Here is a 20,180-nt window from a genome sequence, read left to right as displayed (position 1 = left end):
TTTGTTGGCAGGAGGCTCCCGCACACGCGGTGCTTGTAAACATTCAGACACGAGATTTTTCCCAATCAAAATCCACTTCCACTTTTTTTGAAAATCTTCCAAAAAATAGTAAGAGGAGGGAGTTCCTCTCTCCCTCTCTGTGCCGCCGGCGCCCTAAGTTTGCAACTGAAGGGGTTTTTGAGGAAGGGGGTGACTGTAAATTTTTTTTTTTCTCCATGAGAGATTGTGAGATTTTTTGCAAGGGGGGGGGAGTCAAAGAAGACCGTTGCAGAAAAGGGCTGGCAGAGCGTTTGGCTTCTGTTTGGGGGCAAGAAATTGTACGTTCTCTTGCCTTGTTTTATTTTATTTTTATTTATTTATTTATTTAATTTTTTTTGCACGTCTCCTCCTCGCCACCTCTGAGGCTTGGCCGGGAGGGGCGAGCAGCAGCAACCCGAGCGGTAGCGGTCCCGGCTCCCTCCCTCTCTCTCCCGCGTGCCCACCGCCACCTCCTCCCCCGGCCCTCGCTCCTGCCCTTCGGCGGCGGCGGCGGCGCGGAAGGGCAAGCGCGAGGAGCCGGCACAAAAGGCAGCGGGACAAACACCCACCTCGGGCCGGAACAAAAGGCGGCAGCGCCGGCCGCGTCTCCCGTCCTTCCCGGTCACCCGGCTCTCCCCGCCGCCCCGGCCCCTCTCCCGACTCGGCAGACTGGGGAGCGCCAGGGGCACCCTTCCACAGTCCCACTTTCTCACTATTGTGGGATGACTACTTTCCTCCCGGTGCACACTTGACCGTGAGCGCGCTGGTGTCCAAAGGCCAGTCTCACCTCTTTTCTCCCCGGGAATTTTTTTTTTTTTTAGACTTGGACTCACTCTCCCCCATCCCCCTTATCCTACGGTGAGTGGAAGCAAACCCCCTTTCCCCATCAGCTCCCACCCCCAGGTTTGCATGAGTTGTCCGCATCCTTAGCATTGTTCATTATTTTGCAAAACGGGGGGCGCTGGTGGGGGGGGATCATCGCATTCCTTTTCGAAAAGAGAAATAAAACGGCGGAAAGGAGGAAAGAGGAGGAGTCAAATTTTTGTAAAATTAAATAAAATTAAAAGGTGCGTGCTATCTCAAAAGTGCACACGGCTGTGGTTTGAGATGGGATAAGGGGTTTTTTCCCCCCTTTTAATCTTTTTTACCTCGACTCTCGGAGGTTTTTCTTGTGAAAAATTTAAAAATGCATGCACACACCCCTCTCTCCCCCTCGCTCTTGCTTCTCGTCCTGCGCGCTCTCGTGATTATTAATAATTATTATTACTATTATTGGGTTACTTACGCGAGAATTCCCGTTTGCTTAAGTGCTGGGGTTTGCCTTGCTTGCGACGAGACATGGTGGGCTGCGGGGCGGGCGGCGGCGGCGGCGGCGGCGGCGGCGGCGGCAGGCGGACGACGGCTCGGTTCACATCGGGAGAGCCGGGTTAGAAAGAAGGAGACTCCAGAGAAAATATCTTCATCAGTGCCTTTTGACATCCAAAATAAATTAGAAATAATACAAAGATGGCGCAGGGAAGATGAATTGTGGGAGAGCCGTCATGGCTTTTTTTTTTAAGCAAAAAAAAAAAAAGAGAGAGAGAGAGAGAAGAGAGATAGAGGGAGAGAGAGAGAGAGAGATGAAAAAAATGGCAAAAGCCCCCCTGAGCTGCAAGTTCAAGTGCGGACGTGACGTCCCTGCGAACTTGAACGTCAGGAGTCTGGATGGACAGAGACACACAAAACATGGGCAGGGCGAGCAGGAGAGAAGGGGAGGAGGGAAGGGGAAGCTCACACCAATGGACACACATCAGGGGCTGGACATGAAAAAGAGACCAGGACAAGCCAATGGCCAGTGCGGGGCGGGAGAGGTGCGGGGCGGGGGGCTCCGCGGACGCCAGACGCGGCCCCCGGGGGAGGGGCGGGCGGAGGGGAGGGGGCTCTGGGGCCGCGGGCTCACCAGTGGCCGCAGCGAGCGCCGTGGCGGTGGCGTGGCGGGGAGAGAAGAAAAGGGCGGCGGGGGTGAAAGGAGAGGGTGGGGGGGGAGCAAGACGTGAGCCCTGCTCCCCCCCACACGCGGACCCTAAAATGAAAGATTATCTAAAAAAAAAAAAAAAAGCTAGAGTGCACCGGGAGGCTGCAGCCCAGGGTTGGGGAAGCGCGGGCGGAGGGAAGCCAGGTAGAGTTGCTCCCGGACACCCTCCTCCGTGCGCACACCCACTTCACCTCCCCGCCGCCGCCGCGCTCGCTCCCCGCGTGCGGACGCCAGGGGCCGAAGTGAAAGCCCCGAGCCTGCGGCTGCGCTCAGGAAACTTTGCCCGAGGAGAGGATAGCAAAGAAAAATCACCCGAAGTTGAGAGCTGAGCCTCCAAGTTACAGCTCCGCAGCGGGCGAGGGGAGGCGGGAGGGAGCGCGCGGCGAAGCGGAATCTAGCCCAAGTTTGGAGGGTTTCGGGTCCGGAAGGGCAGCGCCCCGTCCTCCGGAGCCCGGGAGGCCTGGGAAGGGGCTGGGGCGAGGGAGGCGGCACAGGCCGGGGCCCGAAGGCCAGGAGGGCGCTCCCAAGGCCGAGCCAGGGACAGGGGATCTGAGCACCCCGAAAAGCGACTGGGTCTGAATGTAACTGGAAGCACCGAGTCCCTGGTTCCCAAGGGTCGCGGAAAGAGAGGCTAAGGAATAAAGAACGGAGAGCCAGAGTCCGAGCCCGTTCCAGCCCCGGGAGGGGATCGCCGGGGGCCGGGGCGAGGGAGAGGCGTCCAGCTCTCCGAGCGGCTGAGGGCCGGAGGACAAAGCGCGGGCAGTCCGGGGAGTCCCAGTCCCTGGGAACGTGCTCCCGGCGCCGCGGGAGGTCCTCTAGCCGGGTCCCAGGGAGGGACACACCCCCTCCCACTCCCACTCCAAAGCAACTGCAAAAGCACAGAAGAGTGGAAAGAAAATGTTTCTTACGGGTCGAGCACAACTGTTCCTGTGCTGTTACCCGGGGAAAGAGAAAATGGGCAATGGAGAGAGAGCGACAGGCTCGCAGGAGCAGCTGGGAGGCCACGGTGGTGAGATGACCGCCCTGGGTCAGCGCCGCGCTCTCCAGACGCCCCGGGCCAACGCGCACACCCAGCAGCCCGCTGCTCCCTGTCGCCTTTCTGCAGACGTTCCCTGGAAATTAGGGAAGACCTGTTGGAAATAAACCCCTGTCTCTTTAATGCACACACACACACACACACACACACACACGCTACCGCTGTCAAAAAGCGGGCTTCACTCTGGCGTGGGATACTTTCAGTTTTACGTAAAATGTACAGCAACAGCACCCCCTGCGATTGGAAAGTTTATTCAGAAACGTGCCTGTAAAGTCCCCGGCGTCTCCCGCCTCCCAGCCTCCCGCCTGCCTGCACCACCCTGCAGCCGCCGCCGCCGGGGAGATCGCGCTCCTATTCCAAATCGGGAAGAGCCCGGGGTGGGGGGGAGGAAAATGGACTCAAGTCCAAGGGAGGTGCGGAGGGTGCAGGGAGGAAACGGGTCGCCGCGGTCCGCGAGACCCCGAGCTGCAGGTGGATGTGTGTGAGTGTGTGTGCAGAGCGAGGAGCCTTCCTTCCCTCTCTAAGCGGCTCCACAGCCCCTGCCTTCTCATCCCCCTCCTCAGCCAAAGGGGTGTTGTTTCCGTAAATTCACCCACCCGGTGGGGAGCTTTGTTTTAAGCGAGGGCCCTGGGCTTGCACGCGCTCACCCATCTCGCAGCCTCGCCGGCAAGCGGCTGTTTATTCCTGTGTCGTCTTAGCAAAGTTTCAAACCTACTATATTAGAAAATGACTGGCTTGCCTAGCACGGCGAAGCTTCGGACCCCTCTGAGGAAGAGGAGATTTTGACGGTTAACATTAGGAGAGATGTTGGCTGGACTGGGTTTGTGTTAATGTGGTTTGTTGTTGTTTTTATTGTTTCCCTCCAGTTTAAGGGCGGGGGGGGGAGCCTCAAATTCTGTTTAAGAAGCAGGAAGATTCACTTGCACTAAAGCTCTGAGCGAGTGACACCATTTCCCCTTTTCATTGAGTTCTTCAGAGCAGGTCAGCATCTCTCTTCCACTACAGTCTGTTTTTTGTCTCGTTAAAGCAGCCTTGGAGCCACCAAAAGAATGTCTTCGCGGAGGGGGAGGAGGCAGGACAGGGAGGAGGACGGTTGGAAGGTTGGAGGGAAGGTGAAGGAGGGAAGAAGCAAGTGCAACTGGAAGGCCTTTGAAAAATAAAAAAATAAAAGCCCCTTCAGGTAACAATAGTGAGCCGGATTCTTTCGGAACCGGGCTTTTCAGATTTGAATATTGTTACCATCCATCTATAAAAGTCCATCTATAGAGAAGATATATAAATAGGTGAATGTGTGTTGTGGAAATATATATATGTATGATTTATATATAATGGTGCGTGTAAAGCTTTTCAGGGTTGGCTGTAGTGTAAAAAAGTAATGACTTTATTACCTCTGAAAGGTTCTGTGGTTCACATTTAACAGTCTTCTGAATTACAATTCATTACACAATTGTGTGCTCTCTAAAACCGGCACCCTATCAGGGCCGCTATCTGTGGTTATTTCCAATAAATAACTGGCAACATTTTATTGATTTTCTTTTTTAAAAAATCATAGGAAATTAAGCACTTAGTTACAAGTAGGTCTGCTATGTTATTGCACTTGTTTCAGATTCCAGGGGGTTCCTTCCGAAACCACATCTTAAAACATACATTAAAAAGCCAGTTTTGCAGCTGCTTTCCCTGGGTGCCAATGGAGAGGTAAGCAGCGACGTTTCCCCCATTAACATATATTTAATTTCACCATCATAAAATGCCCAGGGTGAAATGGGAACTGCCCTCCGCTCCCGCCCCTCCCCCAGCCAGATTTCACCGGGTCCAGAAAACCAGGGCTGTGTATGGGCATTTGATCCCTCCTCGTCGTCTACCCTCCTCCCGAGTCCCTGCTGCTCTCCCCTACGGGTGACGCCCCCTCCTCCTTTGCCGCTGGATGCTCGCTAAAGCGCCCAAAAGTGGGGGAGGGGAGGGTTTGTATGTGTGTTTAAAGAAATAAAAATGCGTTGTTTTAAGAGATTTAAAAATATTATATAAGTATTGATTAATGATGCAGGTGGTTTTGTAGAGGGGGTGAAAGGTCACTTTAAATGCGCACACTTGGATACACAATAAGTATATTTACCTTTCCAGAAGTGGCTTTTAGAAAGTAATAAATTATGACAACGTTAAAATTATTTTCTGGCCGTTCAGTTAACTTCGTTTGGGGCCGTAGACCTTTGCTGCTTCCATCGAGAGGGTAATTACACTCCGTGGGCTCTTTTCCCAAACCTTTGGTGACGACACTGCGTGTAAACTCCAGGCCAACAGAGGACCCCTCCCCTCCCTCCTCCCCCTTTTTATCCTGCCCGCGGAGGAGACTCCCCAGGACTTCCTGCAGTATATATTCTGCCTCTGATCTCCGTACTTAATAGCCAAGTCCTGGTTTATGCTTTATAATGTGTTGACAAGTTTTCTAACAGACTTTCTGAAATAATGCACATATATTCACGTCGGTTAGAAACCCACCGTATTTTTAGTATTTTTAGAGTCGAGTAGATCTATACCCTAATGCAGTGAGAGAGTGTAAATCATAGAAGATTTCATAGTCCTTTCAGTAGTTTTCGGTATGAAGTATGAGCCGCGTGGCCTCCAGACGTAACCTTTTAGAAAAAAAGACAGTGCTTTTATTTTATGGTGTAAAGTGCTTTTAGCTCCAGGGCTCTGAACGTGAATGTGGTCAACAAACAGCTCGAAGAGAGAGACTTAATACACTCCCAGCCCTCGTGCCGAGGATCGCCTGGCGCGGGGGACTCGGGCTGAGCTGGAGAATGAAGGGTTAAAGGGTCTGTCAGGATGGAAACTACAAGATTAAAATAAAATATTCACTGTCTGCCTTTAGGGGGAAACACCTTTATAGACTTAAGGATAAATAAATGAATCAATGACTGAATGATTAAAAACACAATCAGTCCCACCTTGCTTTTTAACTTCATCCTTTTTCTTTCTTTCTTTTTCTTTTTTATTTTTCCTAATCAATCGGCAGATCATAAAATAGAATCATCTTCATAAAAATAAAACCTAGGTTTTGGATTCTGCACTTGGCATAGGTTTTGCATTTGGGGTTCTTGATAGTGGGAGTGCTAGGGTGCTAAGACAAAGGAAAAATGAATTTAAAATATTGGGGGCTGTACTTGAGGAAAGGGGTGGACTTCTTTTCCCTCCTCTACTCAGACCTCCTGACCCAGAGCCCGGAAGCCCCCTGGAGGGCTGTATCTACTCCTCTGCAAAGGCACAGACTTCCCCAAGGAGATTCCTGGGAGAACCATTAGTCTGGCATCTTCTCCAGAAGCTTCCTGGGCCTTTAGCTGGCTGGCAGTCTGCTTCAAATACCTGGATGGACTCATCCAAAGAAAAAGGAAAGGAAGGAAGGAAGGAAGGAAGGAAGGAAGGAAGGAAGGAAGGAAGGGGCTGCATCTGTGCTAAGTAAGTCTGTACTGGCCTCTAGACTGGGCTGCTGTGTGCTGAGTAGATAATGTATGAGCTGGGGGGAGCAGTAGTCTCACCACGTAGTAAGGGGCCACTTTGAAAAGACAAGGAATTCTGGTTAGAACACTGCTGGGTGAAATCCTCAATTTAGCTTCTTAACATTGACATCAAAGACACATAAGTGCTGCGCAACGCTGCCAGTCCAATGAATGCTGCATTAGAGACTTCTAGTGCAATACTCGGCACACATAGATGCTCAATAAATGGTCTTTAAGTGAATAAATTAATAAATTTTATCACCACATACATGAAACCAACATAACCATCCAAATTCTATTCATTTCCCCCCAGAAACCAATAAGGCTTTGATCAGGCAATCCTATTGTAAGAGTGCATTTAAGCCTAAAAGTGATTCCCACCAAGGATAGTGAGCTCAAAAAAGATTATCTCAAATATCAGAGCAGCTGAACAATTAACAACACAATGCAAGATATTTCCATCATCTCCAGCAGCCTACATTAACAAAAATCTCCCAAATAAACCAGTATCAAGAACCCAGCATCAGATGATTCCTTTTTTTAACATTGCTTTTTGGATATGTACAAACCTGCTTTCCCAAATGAGAGCACTTTTAAAGGAAAAAATACAATCAAATAACCAAAAATAAAAGGAATTTCAAACTTTATTCCCTGTGGCCCCCCCACCACCATGAATCTTTTACTTTTATCATGGGAATAATTTTTTCAATACACGTTTTTCACACCCGTTCTTAAAAACAGTCTTCACCTATTTGCCTCCTTTTTTTTTTTTTTTTTTTTTGTAAATAAAAGAAAAAGCAACACACATACACAGACAGACACACACACACACGCACACACACACACATCTGGTCTGACATTTTGTACAGCCCGTTTCAGCCCAATGTGATTTAAAACAATGTGAGTTAAAAACCTCTTAAAATTTGGGTTTATAATGGAAACGCTGACAGACTCTTAATTATAGCAGCCCTGCCAGACACTGCTATAATGAAATAGTTGTGCTTTCATTACTATAGAGGCACTATAGTTAAGGGTCTGTCAGTGTTTCTATTATAAACCCCAAGTTTAAGAGGTTTATAACTTGGGCTATTTAAATGGCACTGGGTGGAATTCAAGTTATCAGTCCAGATGTGAAGTTGTTTTATAAAAGGCAGAATAACTCAGCTGAGGAAGCTTTTGGATATCTCTCTTTCTCTCTCTCTCTTTCTCTCTCTCTCTCTTTCTCCCCTCCCCCCCACTTCTCCCCTTACAGAACATTGCAGAAATGATTTTTAGTGGTTTCAGATGGTCTTATTGCCAACTTCTAGCTATGACTTCACTGTCTAAAAGGAAATTTTATAGGCAGTTGGTCCTTTATTTGGACAAGTACTCTTTGCTATTTTATAAGTTTTTATTATTTTTTATGCTGGAGTATGTATGTGTGGGGACTGTGTGCCTATATATATATATACACACACAGAGAAATAAACAACTTAAAAATCAGGACTCTATCCCAAGGAATATTGCAACTTCATACATATACACAGAGGTATACATTTTGTGTTGCATTCTGATGGAAAAGTATGAATTTACCAAAGAGGAGAAATAAAGTACCTCAGATCTTCTTTATCTCATCTATCAACTGTGTGGTAAAAATAAAAGAGTTAGAATTAACCTTTTATTGCATAGAAGGTGTAGCTTTCCTGGTATTACTTGGTTTGCTCCGAAAGCAATAGCTAGCATGGTGCAGTCAGCCCTGAACTACCCAGAGACTGTACACAAACACTCTATTTCTCTACTTGATTTCGATCATAGACAGACTGATCAAGAATTTATCTTGGATTATCTAGTGGACCAGAGTTTCAACATATGTGCTATTAACCATAATATGTATTTAATGTTCATTGATGATGATGTGGCTGATGCTGGTTTTGTGCATAAAGAAAACAAGGATGGTGGTGGTAACAGGGATGATGGCAGTGATGATGGCGGTGATGGTAATGGTGGTGGCGTTAATGATGTTGGTGGTGGTGATGGCAGTGGAGGAGGTAGTGATGATGACATAGGTGGGAAGTGGTGGTTTCTCTAACTAAGATGTCCACCAGAGGGCAGTAGGAATAGAATGAGAGTTGGAGCTCAAACACATTGCTTCTCCAACTCTTGTTGCTTTAGAAAAGCCAGTTCCACAAAGATCAGGTAGCAGAGGAGTTAAAGTGAAGTTTTCAAATGCATGCAGCTCTGTGGCTCCCCCACCAAGATGTGGCCTTGGCTGGGTGTTGTTGGCAGTCCCTCAGGTCACTGACTTCATACGGAAAGACCCACCAAGAGCTGCACAGCAACCACGTCTGCATTTAGAAATCTTTTCACTTTCAGAAGAAGAGCAGTTCCTTTTCTCTGTTCTCCCTGACTGGGATCAGACCACCAAATCAGGCCACCAAGTACCATAAGGCTTTGATAATTCTCACTTCACAATAGCTTTAGTTGGTCTCCTCTGGAATTTGCTGGGTGACAAAAGAGAAGCAGTCATCAAAACATGTCACCAAGCTCAAGTTCCTCTCTGCTAGTTTCTCATAAACCCCACAAATGCCTAGCCCCACAACCACTCCAGATGGATGCCAGTCATCCCCAGAGAGCACTGAATAGCTGAGGCTATTCTGTCCCTTTTCTAGAAGTTAAGACACCTTTTTTTTTCCTGATAGTCAATAGTCCTTTTTTTTTTTTCCTGCCAAATTTAGAAAAGGGAACTTTTCTGGTAGAAAATGCCTATCCCTTTCTCACCTTTCTTTGGCAGCTTAGTAGAGAATAAACAAATCTCTCTGTTCTCCCATTCCTGGTTGTACACAATTTGCTTGTTTTCTCTCTTTCTCTTAAAAAAAAAAGATTCCTTGCACAAGGTCAGTTATCTAAACCTCCAGTTTCCTATAAAATGAAGAATCTGGTCCTAAAAATTGTTATTCTTTCTTTCTTTATGGAGCACTGCACTGAGCAGACATGAGGCGTGGTCCCTGCTTTTGGAATTTTTTTTTATTTTTAAGGCACCAAGACACACATACACAGGCACAAGCATGTCACATAAAGTTCACAAGTCACACTTGCCAAAGCCATACAAATGCAAACTATTATCCTCATTTTGTATAGCCCTCGCTCATCGTTGCTGATTTGAACAGTTCTAAGCCTACAGCAAGGATCTGTATGAAACAACACAGCTCTGGTCACTCTGACACCAGATTTTTACTTTCTGGAGAAAGAACTTGATTTCTCAGAAATAAGAATGGTAAATAATGAGGTTCAGTTATGGATATCTGAGATAATCTATTGTTTTCACAGTTTTTATAATGTTTTCAAATAGCTTAACTAGTTACTTTTGAGAAATGAGCTTTGTATACTACCATTTGTTTTGTAGGCAATATTATGGACTATTCCTAACATGCATTTGTGAATGTATCATTTTTTAAATGACATTGCTTTGGTTCCCTAACACATAGTAGGCATTTAATACATTTGCTGAATCAAGAAATGAATTCCACGAATGAATTTTCAGTTGCTTTTGCCAGTGAAAAAGGCACAGGTATTTGTGTCTGCTCACTATTAAATACTCACATAGTAGAAAATTATATTATTTCACTTTTTAAATAGTTAAGAAGTATGGGCCATTTGCACAGCTATCTAACTTACATATTATAAACTGCACACCCATTTGCATCAGGTGGAAACAATTACATGTCTCTCTGTGTATATTTCATATAATAACTTATGTCATAAATGCCACCGCATTACCCAAGTCCTGAGTTGTTAGTGCTTATGAGGTACAGCCTCTGTCATTTTCATCTTTTTTCCCCCTCAGCACAGAGTAGTACTTTCGAAAAATGTCTGATACATGAATAAAAAGACTCACAAAGTAAACCACTTAGATTCCTAGGAATTTCAAAATCCTATCTACCATAGATAAAATGTCCTTTTTATTGTTCTCAATTCTCAAATTTTGAAATGCAATAAAATATTCAAACAGCCAAATTCCAAGTGCATTGTAATGCAGAGTAACTCTGGGAGATTAATTCTGGAGGCTGATTCTCCAGATGCTACGTTCTTTAAATATCAAGACCTATTCTAGCCGGTCCTCATTTGAAACAGGCAAAGCTCACAGAGCTTTATATTGGCAACCATCTTCCCATACATCCCGAAACAGTGATTTTTGTGGCCTGGCTCAGAGAGCAAGGGAAATATCAATCAGTGTGTGCTCTTCAAATATGATGAAAAGGAATCATGACCCTCTCTTCTCAAAACATTGAATCTTGAACTCAGAGCTTAATTAGCAGGAGAAAACACAAAATCAGTAGATTTTCAAAATAAACTTGGCTTCTGACTGTAAATGTATTAGGGGGAAAAGTATACATTATTTGAATATTAAGCACATAAAGGAGTTTTACTAAAGATTGTAGATCTTTTGCTGGTGTTGATTTAAAGGATTTAGAAAAGTAAAAAATATGCTCATTTTAAAACATATTTTACAAGAAGTCAACTGTCCTTAATGGGAACTTGCAACTCTCAATTTTTTTTCTTTTATTTTAGCATAAATAAATCAAACGGAGAAGCAGCCTCAACCAAAAAAGGAACTACTTGTTTTAAAATTCATATGACTTTTGCTTTAGCAATGTCTTTAGAATTCCAAGATTGTTTATTCCACTCAAATCTTCACATTCAAGGGTCTCAATCTCTTAAAATTAATGTAGCAAAGAGATAAATTTAAATGCTGAGTCCAGGCTTGTGTTTTCAGCTATTTCACCATCAGTAAGATTGACATGATACGTGGTTTGTAGAAACATCCAAAATTAATACATTTATGACAATGCTAAAAAGTTGTGATTCATTGCTTCTAATTTTTAAACATTCTAGAAAAAAGATTTTTACTATGGAAGCTGAAGGGGGCAAAAGAGCCCCCGATTTCAGCTGCTATCTTTTCTTGATTTTTTAGGGATGAGAGTTGACCAGCAGCAAGGAAATAAATCTTAATCCCGAAGCAGATATTTCTTCAACATAATACCAAATGCCTAAACATTGTGGGTAAACTTGCACTGAAATAAGAAGATGATGGCCGTAATTATTTTAATGAAAATTTCCCCAGCCAGAAATAACAAACCGATATGTCACCTAATGTTACACTGAAATGTAGAATACAAGTACACGTACTGCTGTGGTGACTAATGTGTGACAAGAGAATCCTTCTGCTAGCATTTTGGGCATTTATGTCACCACATATTATTGATAGCACATATTATTTTTACTACATGGTGTCTTTATTACGTAAAGCCTAATTGCAGGAAAAATTATCTTTATCCTCTTGGTTTTGATAGGCATTTACATAGAAAGAGTGAGAGACAGTGAAGGCTGTGTATTGTGGAATTCCACGATCACGAAGGATGTTTGCTGATGATTGTTGATACCAGCTCTATGAGCACTGTGCACTGGCCTTTTAAGAGGGGAGGAAATTAAGTACAATAGACTTGTGATAAAATAAGGAAGAGGTTCTGATGAAGACACAGGGAGGAAGCAGGATGACTCAGAATTAAAGCGTCAGCCCCCATCTTCCCTGAATATTCCTGTATTCAGGTACGGCCAACTAAAGAGTGTATGAAATCTCTCGCTCAACTAAAACCCCTGATAAAACAGCACGTTAACTGCACCTTGGTCCCGAGGTGGAGATAAGATTAGATTTTTCTGGGTGTGATTTCAATCAGGATGCTTACTTTGGTGGAATGCTTTTCAAGAAAGCAAGCAGAGGAAGAAAAATCTGGCATCCCGAACCAAACAGGCCTTGAGTGTCTGGACCATGTACAGTTTTCACAAAGAAGGTCAAAAAGGGCTGAAACAAAAGGTGTATCAAAGGTATCCTTGGAACTCAGAACCAATAAAAATGAAACTATTCTCTTCTGAGACCTAATTAACTTTTATATCCAAAGGTACACTGCACATTTGCTCATTGCTTATGACGAAGACCAAAAAAATATATGTGCCATGGAACTAGGCTTTTAAATGATCTGTTGGGTGGCTTTTCCTTGCCTGTAAGGAATTTTCTGTTCTTTAGAGGTAGTCAGTCAATGAATAAGTAAGTCTATGCTAATTTTTTCCCTCAAAACGTTAAGTATTTTCCTATATCTATTTTCAAGGAATCAGGGACTTAGTCTTGTAACTTCCAAAATATTCCCTTCAAATCCTAAAACAAAACCCAAACAAAAATCTTGAGGAAACAAATTTCATGCTACGAGCTCTGCAAGGATTAGTCTCCTATTAGAGTCACTGTTCCTATATGATCCTTTTTCATGTTTTAAAGGAGGATATATATTTTTCTGTTACCTTTCCTGACTGTAAAGCAATCACAGGAACCTGCAGGAGGCACCATAAATATGCAAATTTCTGAGAGATAACTGTTTTCAGTGGTTATGCCTCCAAGTAGTAAGGGAAACAGGAAAGCCAGAGCTTCCTATTTTCAAGTAATTCGTATGTTGGTGGTGCCCCCTGCTGCAATCACAGGGTGTCCAAGAAAGGGAGAATAAAATTCGGAAGCATTTAGATCTGGTTAATGTGTGAAATAAATGCCCACTCCCTCTGCTCCAGAAGTAGCCATACTCAAGTCCAGAGTTCCTCTGTCGGCCACAATCCCACTTTAAACACTTTCCTCAGCCTAAAACTTGGAAGGTTCACTTTTATCTCAAAATTTTTAAATATGCCGGCTACATAGAGGTAGTGTTTTTTTGTTGTTTTTGTTTGTTTGTTTTTTAAGGAAACACACCTCATCAAGATCCCAAACAGCATTTTCAAAGAATGAAATGTTGAAGAATTTCCTAGAGGTACCCTAATGATAACAAATTCTGAATTAGAAGAACATCCTGCCACCCACTAGGACATTAGGGCAGAAAGAGAAAAGTTAGTGTTAACAGCGTGTAGAGCTATTACACAGTTTTAAATGGTCTTATTTATTAAAGGAAAAATTTGTGGGCCATTAGCTCATAGTGTGGACTGGACATCTTGATATTCAAAATAAAATGAAATGAAATAAATAAATGAAACAACCAACTGAGGCACATTGGAAAACTGATTGCCGTGGCTCTATAGTCACCCTATTATGGATATTCGTATTAAGACTGAAGAGGGGGTGCTGATAGAACAGAATAACATGATACAATTCAGACCAGTGATGGTCTATTGAATACGTAATATGCATTTTTAAATTGCCTGAATATATATTCACATGACAGAGCCTAATGGGTTTAGGAGGAGTCCTTGTTCTTGATCAAATCATAAAAACTGTTGAAACTTGTCTATCACATCAAATCACATACACTTCTATCAAAATTGTTTTTTGCTTTTTTGTTTAAATTCTAGAGTTGGAATGGATAAGAGGAAATTAAACCTACAAAAAAAAAAAAAAAAACCACCTCAGGTAAGCATTAGAAACTCTCAGTACAGAGCCACCAAGGCAAACTCTGCTGACAGACACTCAACTTTTTCTGTTGGACTCACCTCAATCTTCCCCAATGCTCCAAGCTCCCCAATTTTGCTATTTTTTTAAACATCAGTTTTAGAACCGTAAGCCCTCCTAGTGTAAACATTTCACAGTGGCTATGTACTGGAGTCTGAATTTCAACTTAGCTCCGCACCTCGTTTCCATATTCAGATCTTCACAGCTAGAGCAAAGTAGAGAACTAAGGAAATTACCTATGTAATTTCAGCAATGAGCCTACCTTTATCTGCATCATCCAGGAGTACCGTATCCTGTCTGTTGAGCTCTGACCTGAGGGCCCATGAGGAGAGAGAGGGAGAGGAACTGGTGGGTACTATTTACCAGGCAGAACTAATTAGAAATAGATCTTGATATTAAAGGTATCCATCTTTTCCTTACTCAAAACTTAAACAAGCACCTATTACTCTATATGACGAGGAGAATTTTCAAACCCCCACTCTGGATTTTATTGCCACAGAAGGTGAACTGTTAGAAAAAGAAAACCAGTGTGCACAAAACAGCAGTTGGGAATGGAAGCTCCCCCTTCCCAGAGCCCTGGCCATATATGCTCTGTCGCTCACCTTCTAGACACTCAGTACAACCATTCAATCTATTGAATCAAGAGACTGTTTGATCTTATCTGCATCTGTGAGCTGACTGTCAACCTGCTTAGGCTGCATATTAAATCATCTATAGTAGCTGTATCAAGCTGGGATGATCTGTTAATTCTAAATTTATTAACCCTTGGAGTGCAGTCATCATGTTTAATCTAGTGTAGCCCGCATTTATTTTACAAGACTAAATCCTTCTTTAAGATATGGCTGTGCTGTAGGTTAAAAACAGCTAATGTGGGTTTCATTATGATAATTGGGGGGAGAGAGACTGTCAGAAAAATGCTAGTGTGGCTACCCTCACGGGCTATGTATGTCTGATTCCAGGCACTCTCCTAGGCTGAGGTTTGCCTGTGAAAGGAAATTTTCTCTGGAAACAGTTCTGTCTCTAAAAAGAATGCTAAAGGAAAATGAGGCGGGGAAGAAGAAGAAAAGGAGGAAGGCCTCTGATGGATTTCCAGGGATCCAAATCCTGAAAGACTGTTTTCCATGGCAGTGTCAACCCCTAAAGTAATGCCTGAGGAATATATTTCCAAAGGTACACACCTGGCAAAAAAACACCAACAAAATTCCTTGAGTGAGTCAAACTTCTGGATCACCTATTGCTGGATTGAATGATTTTTTTCATCCTCCCTGCCCCAAAGAAGAATTCTGAGCAATTCAAATTATAGGTAGTCCTGCTTTAAAAATGAAAAAATAAATGTTCGTTTAATATGTTAATCTGGTCTTTAGACCAAAAAAAAAAAAAAAAAGATATCCATCTCTTCTACTTGCCCATTACTGATGTTATCAACATATTCATAGCTTTTCTTTCAGACACAAACTGCTAGGCATGCTCCCTTTTTTGGTAACCACGTGCCTGATATCTCTCTAATGTAGCCTAATAACAATTTTAGCATTCAGATGAAGCGATTTCATTCTGTGACTGCCTTTTCTATTAGATTTGATTTTGAGAAGCCCCAGTGGGTGCCTTCGAGGCAGAGATCTATCTGTGAGGCTGCTACCGACTCAATAGCAGCCTGGGCTAACCTTGACCTTTCCCGAGACCCCGCTCCATCTGGTGCCAGCCTGCTTTCCACTCCGCCCCCCCTTCTTGCTTCATAGTCAACATTGATCAAGGCAGAACGGAACGCCTCGTCTCCTGGAAGGGCTGGGCAGACTCAGGAGGACAGCACATTTCAGTATATGGAAATGATCAAGCCTCTTATGCAATCATAAATCTACATAGGAGTCTTGTGATTTGATATTTCATTCACCTCCAAAGATTTTTTTTCTCCCTCCCAACAGGGATTTATAAGCTCTGTAAGAGCTCCCGGACAACGGCTTTCCCCAACACCTGGAAATTATCAAGCTTGCTGCTTGCTGAATGATGCTAACAGCTCTAACGCTGCAAATTCATTTTTAACAACTCACTGGCTTTTATCTAGGATTTGTGTGTGTGTGTGTGTGTGCGCGCGCGCGTGCGTGTGCACACGTGCCTTTCTTTAAGAAAAATCTACCAAAGCAATGGATGGTATCGAAGATACCAAAATCAAATCTGACTTGAACATCCCACATCTCCACACCCATCCCCATTATGTATTTGTAAATAAATGGGTTTTTCTATCTCTGTATTCTGTCCCCTTTCTTAACCATTAAGAGGGGAGAGATAAAGAGGAAAGAGGAGAGTCAGGGAAAAGAGAAAGAGATAAAAAGATGCCAAACAGGGAAAGGTAACATTTGAATGGCGCTTGAAAGCCACCTCTCCCCTCTTAGGCCACAGTCCTCCTTTCCCAAAGACCTACACAAATGTCTCCCTTTCCAGATCACCCACTAGAGTGCACAGATGCCTCTCTGCCTCACACTCTTTCTTTCCTCCTCTTCTCTCTGTATCAGGGGCTGGGTGGTAAAGAGGCTGAGTGAGGGGGAGTCACGTGGGCAGCCCGTGGGCAGCGGCGGCAGCAGCTCAAAAGAAATTGACTGACTGGCCGCTTGGGCGCATTTCAATATATGGAAATGACCAGAGGCTTCTGCAATAAATCAGCACTCAACACTTTGTCATTTTTCTAGTTCTGCTTCATTTTCCTATTTTCCTCTTCTCCTCACAGAAGCCTCATTTCTTGCATTTTGCCCTGCTGCGTCTCTTCCCACCTCCAACCTACACGCTCTCCAAATCTTGCCCCATCCGCCTCCCCCCGCCGCCCCCACCGCGCCACGCGCGCGCACAGACGCGCGCGCGCACACACACTTTATGTTCCCTGGCTCCCCTGTAATTGGAAACATCCGGTCCACGACGATTTTTTTCTTTTCTTTCCCTTTCAAAAATTTTTCTAACAAAATTGAGCAGTATTTGCTGTCGTGACTCAGATTCTCTACGAGAAAAGGCGCCCAGGATGCACTCACGTAATCCCCAGGATGGGAACCTCGAGCCCCTTAGGATAGAAGAAAAAAGAAAAAAGACCACCGTCCTCATTTCGCCTTTCCCTACCTCAGACCCCACTCCCACCCTTGAGGAGTTCCCTTAGCAAACTTGAAAGACTATCAGAAGCAACTTGTGCCATAAAACGCCCTGAATAGCGCTGGGTGGGTAGCCAGAAGAAAAGGGAGGGATGTAGTGGGAATCTGTGTGGGTTTGCAGGTTCCCTGCTTTTCTTTTGCAGATCATCTGGTGCCCTCCACCTAACCCTGCCCCAGTGCCTTGGGTCTTTTTTGAACTAAAGCTGTGCGTCTCCGCAGTCTGCAATTACTCTGGATGTTTCTCAGGAGCTCAACGCAGCCTGAATTTCGTGTTGCGTGCAAAAAGGCGAAATTAACAAAACCACCACCGCGCTGTTGGTTTTTTGGTTTTTTGGTTTTTTGTTTTTTGTTTTTTTTTTTTTTTTTTCAGTTCGGTGCAGAAGCAAACACTACCTAGCTTCCTCCACTGCCTCCCAGCTCCTTGGAGATCTCTAATCTTTCAACTTGGATCTCTCTCTTGTCCACTGGGCAGCCTCTCTTTCTTTCTTTCTCTTGGATCTGGGAACAATAGGCATGTAAAGGGTCAGTGGGCATCACCCTATAAAGCTCAGAACCTAATTAATTTTATTAAAGGAGGATCTGTTTATGCAATATGACAGCCTGGGGGAATTAACCATTTGAGGACGAAGACGCTGTTCAGACACCAGAGATTCCCTCCGCACATCATAAGCTTTTACTTCCTGTCCCATTTGATCCTGGGCGGCACCGTGATCCCGGTCTGGTTTTTGTTTGACCTTGTGAAGAGTTTGTCTAAATCTCGGGGTTTTGCACAATTGGAGGGACACCCGGAAAATCCATACATTCTCATTGCCAGACGACAGTTGAAATGCTCACCCACTCACAGTTTGTGGCAGTGACAACTCAAAAGCTCTCACTATTTAGAATGGGGGGTGTGAACCTCTGGTGGTCCTAAAAGTGGGTATTTAGTGCTTGAAAATACTCTATTTGGAAATCACGGCATATGAAATACAATATGCCTTCTCAAAAGCAAAGGAAAATGTAACCGTTTTTAAGTTATTTTTTATTTTTTTCCTGCCACTCTGGCAATTTGAAATACATTTTTAATAACCTCCTGGAAAAAAAATTTAATAGTTCAGACATATTGTTCTTTGACTTAATATCTCTGTATATTCCTTAATTGCCAAAACAAAGTTTATTTCATTTACAAGGGCTAACTTTATATCTCCTAGGAATTCTAATGTCATAGTCTTGTGGGGTTTTTGTTGTTGTTGTTTTTTCATCATCACCTTGGATTTTGTTCAACGGGGATCTAGAAATGTATAGCATATGTATAGAAATAGATATGATAAAATATTCAAGAGCTCTCTGAAGGAAAATGTGCTTGAAAATAACCCCCTCTTTTATGGAATTTGTTTTGATTTAGATCTATAGATAGTAAAAAGAATGAAAGAAACTGTGAATTACACTGAATATAAGATGTTTATCACTTTAATATTACACTTCCTAGCTTCCATGTTGCAGAGCTTTAGAATACTCCTCAAACTTTCAGATTGAAGCTCTGCCTTGTATGGTCTGGGGTTCGTCTGGAAAGACCTGCCAGCACATGCCAGCTAAAAATGAGTGTCAATTAATAATAATAAAAAAGCTCCCTTATTTCTACACTCATGTAATTTAACAGGTTTGGAGAGGAACACAGGATGACAACAGTTGTGAGAACATTCCAATATATGCAGTTCTAACAGCTTTCATTCTAAGACGCCAAACCTTCCTAAAATAGAATGGCTTCACATTTCTTTTTTATATTAAAAGTCCAATCTACACTTCACATAAAAATGTTTTTTTGGTCACAAAAATATTTGTCTCTAACAAAATGCACTTTTTTGTTCTACCAAAAAAGCAAACATCTTGAAACAGATTCTCCCAGCTTTTTACGGATCCCCACTGCAATTTTCTGTACTATTTTCAACTGCCCCCTCCCTCATATGAGACACTTTGAACACTGGCATAAAAATAATTACTATTGAAATACTGAGCTAGAATGCCTTGTTTCCCAATATTGCTAACACAATCTCTAATTCTCAAACTGCTCTTTGATGGAAGTAGGCGAATTGGGGGACTTACACTGATATTTCTAAGTGCAGTTTGTTGTTTTAAAAACATATTGTACTGATTAATAAAAATGTGAAATAATTTGAGTTACAAATTTTGAACTACGAATCGCCATCTGCTCAAATGGGGGAAAACCAAAAATTGCCGAATATATTTTCTCACCTCTTTTTTTTATGATAACATAAACAACATTCCTGAATAATTAAAAAAAGAAACTGACTACACTTACTGCATTTTTATAGTTCAACAACTGCTTGGCAAGTCCACCTTCTCAAACGTGCAATTATTTTTTTCTTAATTACTTACATATGTTCTATCAAAAGATTCAGGTTCTAGTGCTTTTCCTATGTATTGTACAAATCTGTTTAGCTCTATTAGGACTATAAGCCCCTGGGTTGAAATGATAAAATAGACATTCATGCAGTAACCTTGACGTGGTCCTAGGTGTCAACTATGTCAGCAAGCTGTGAGAACACTCAGAATATCTTCTAGGGGTAGAAAGAAAAGAGAAAAATCTCCATGAACTCAGACTTGGAGAAAAAAGCACAATGCATGAAATAGATCTATAGATACAAAGAAGTATGATAAACAATTTAGTTTATCTTTTGTGGGAAAGAAAGTAGGAAGGTAGGTCTGCCATCTATGGCAATTGAAAGCAGTTGTTGGTCTGTCATCAAGGACCCAGTGGAATTTACTATTATTCCACCAGCAGAAGGAACAACAGAAGAAAAATTATCTTGGTTGTAGCAAGTTGTTAGCATTCAAGCAATGAAGATGATAAGCCAAGAGCCATCAGTGCAAGGATTGTAACAGGAGATCCGCAAGAGAGTCGAATGTACTGCTTCTAAAACCATATTCCAGGCTTGGGCATGACAGATAAAGCAAGTTGATGTCCAATCATCCTAAAAATAAAGAAATACAGTTCTTTTAATCACAAAATAATAGGATGTTTGTTTGTTTGTTT

At 43.2% G+C, this 20,180-nt stretch overlaps 1 protein-coding gene across 12 annotated transcripts in view; it reads right to left on the bottom strand.

Moving 5' to 3' along the window:
- BCL11A (BCL11 transcription factor A) overlaps window positions 1–1,373 on the bottom strand; it is a 95,965-nt gene extending 94,592 nt beyond the window's left edge. For 8 of the 12 annotated variants that reach the window (XM_069493949.1, XM_069493965.1, XM_069493952.1 and 5 more), the window contains exon 1: window positions 1,304–1,358. In XM_069493949.1, the coding sequence (XP_069350050.1) occupies window positions 1,304–1,358 (55 nt within the window). Of the gene's footprint in view, window positions 1–587; window positions 804–1,303 lie in introns of those variants that run through there. The other 4 variants (XM_069493959.1, XM_069493967.1, XM_069493954.1 and 1 more) reach the window with 2 other exon arrangements.
- Window positions 1,374–20,180: the final 18,807 nt, after the last annotated feature.

This window comes from Eulemur rufifrons, chromosome 19 (assembly GCF_041146395.1).
Source record: "Eulemur rufifrons isolate Redbay chromosome 19, OSU_ERuf_1, whole genome shotgun sequence".
In the NCBI taxonomy this organism is placed as follows: domain Eukaryota; kingdom Metazoa; phylum Chordata; class Mammalia; order Primates; family Lemuridae; genus Eulemur; species Eulemur rufifrons.
The sequence above is the reverse complement of the archived record's forward strand: the minus strand, read 5'-3'. Positions and strand labels throughout refer to the sequence as shown.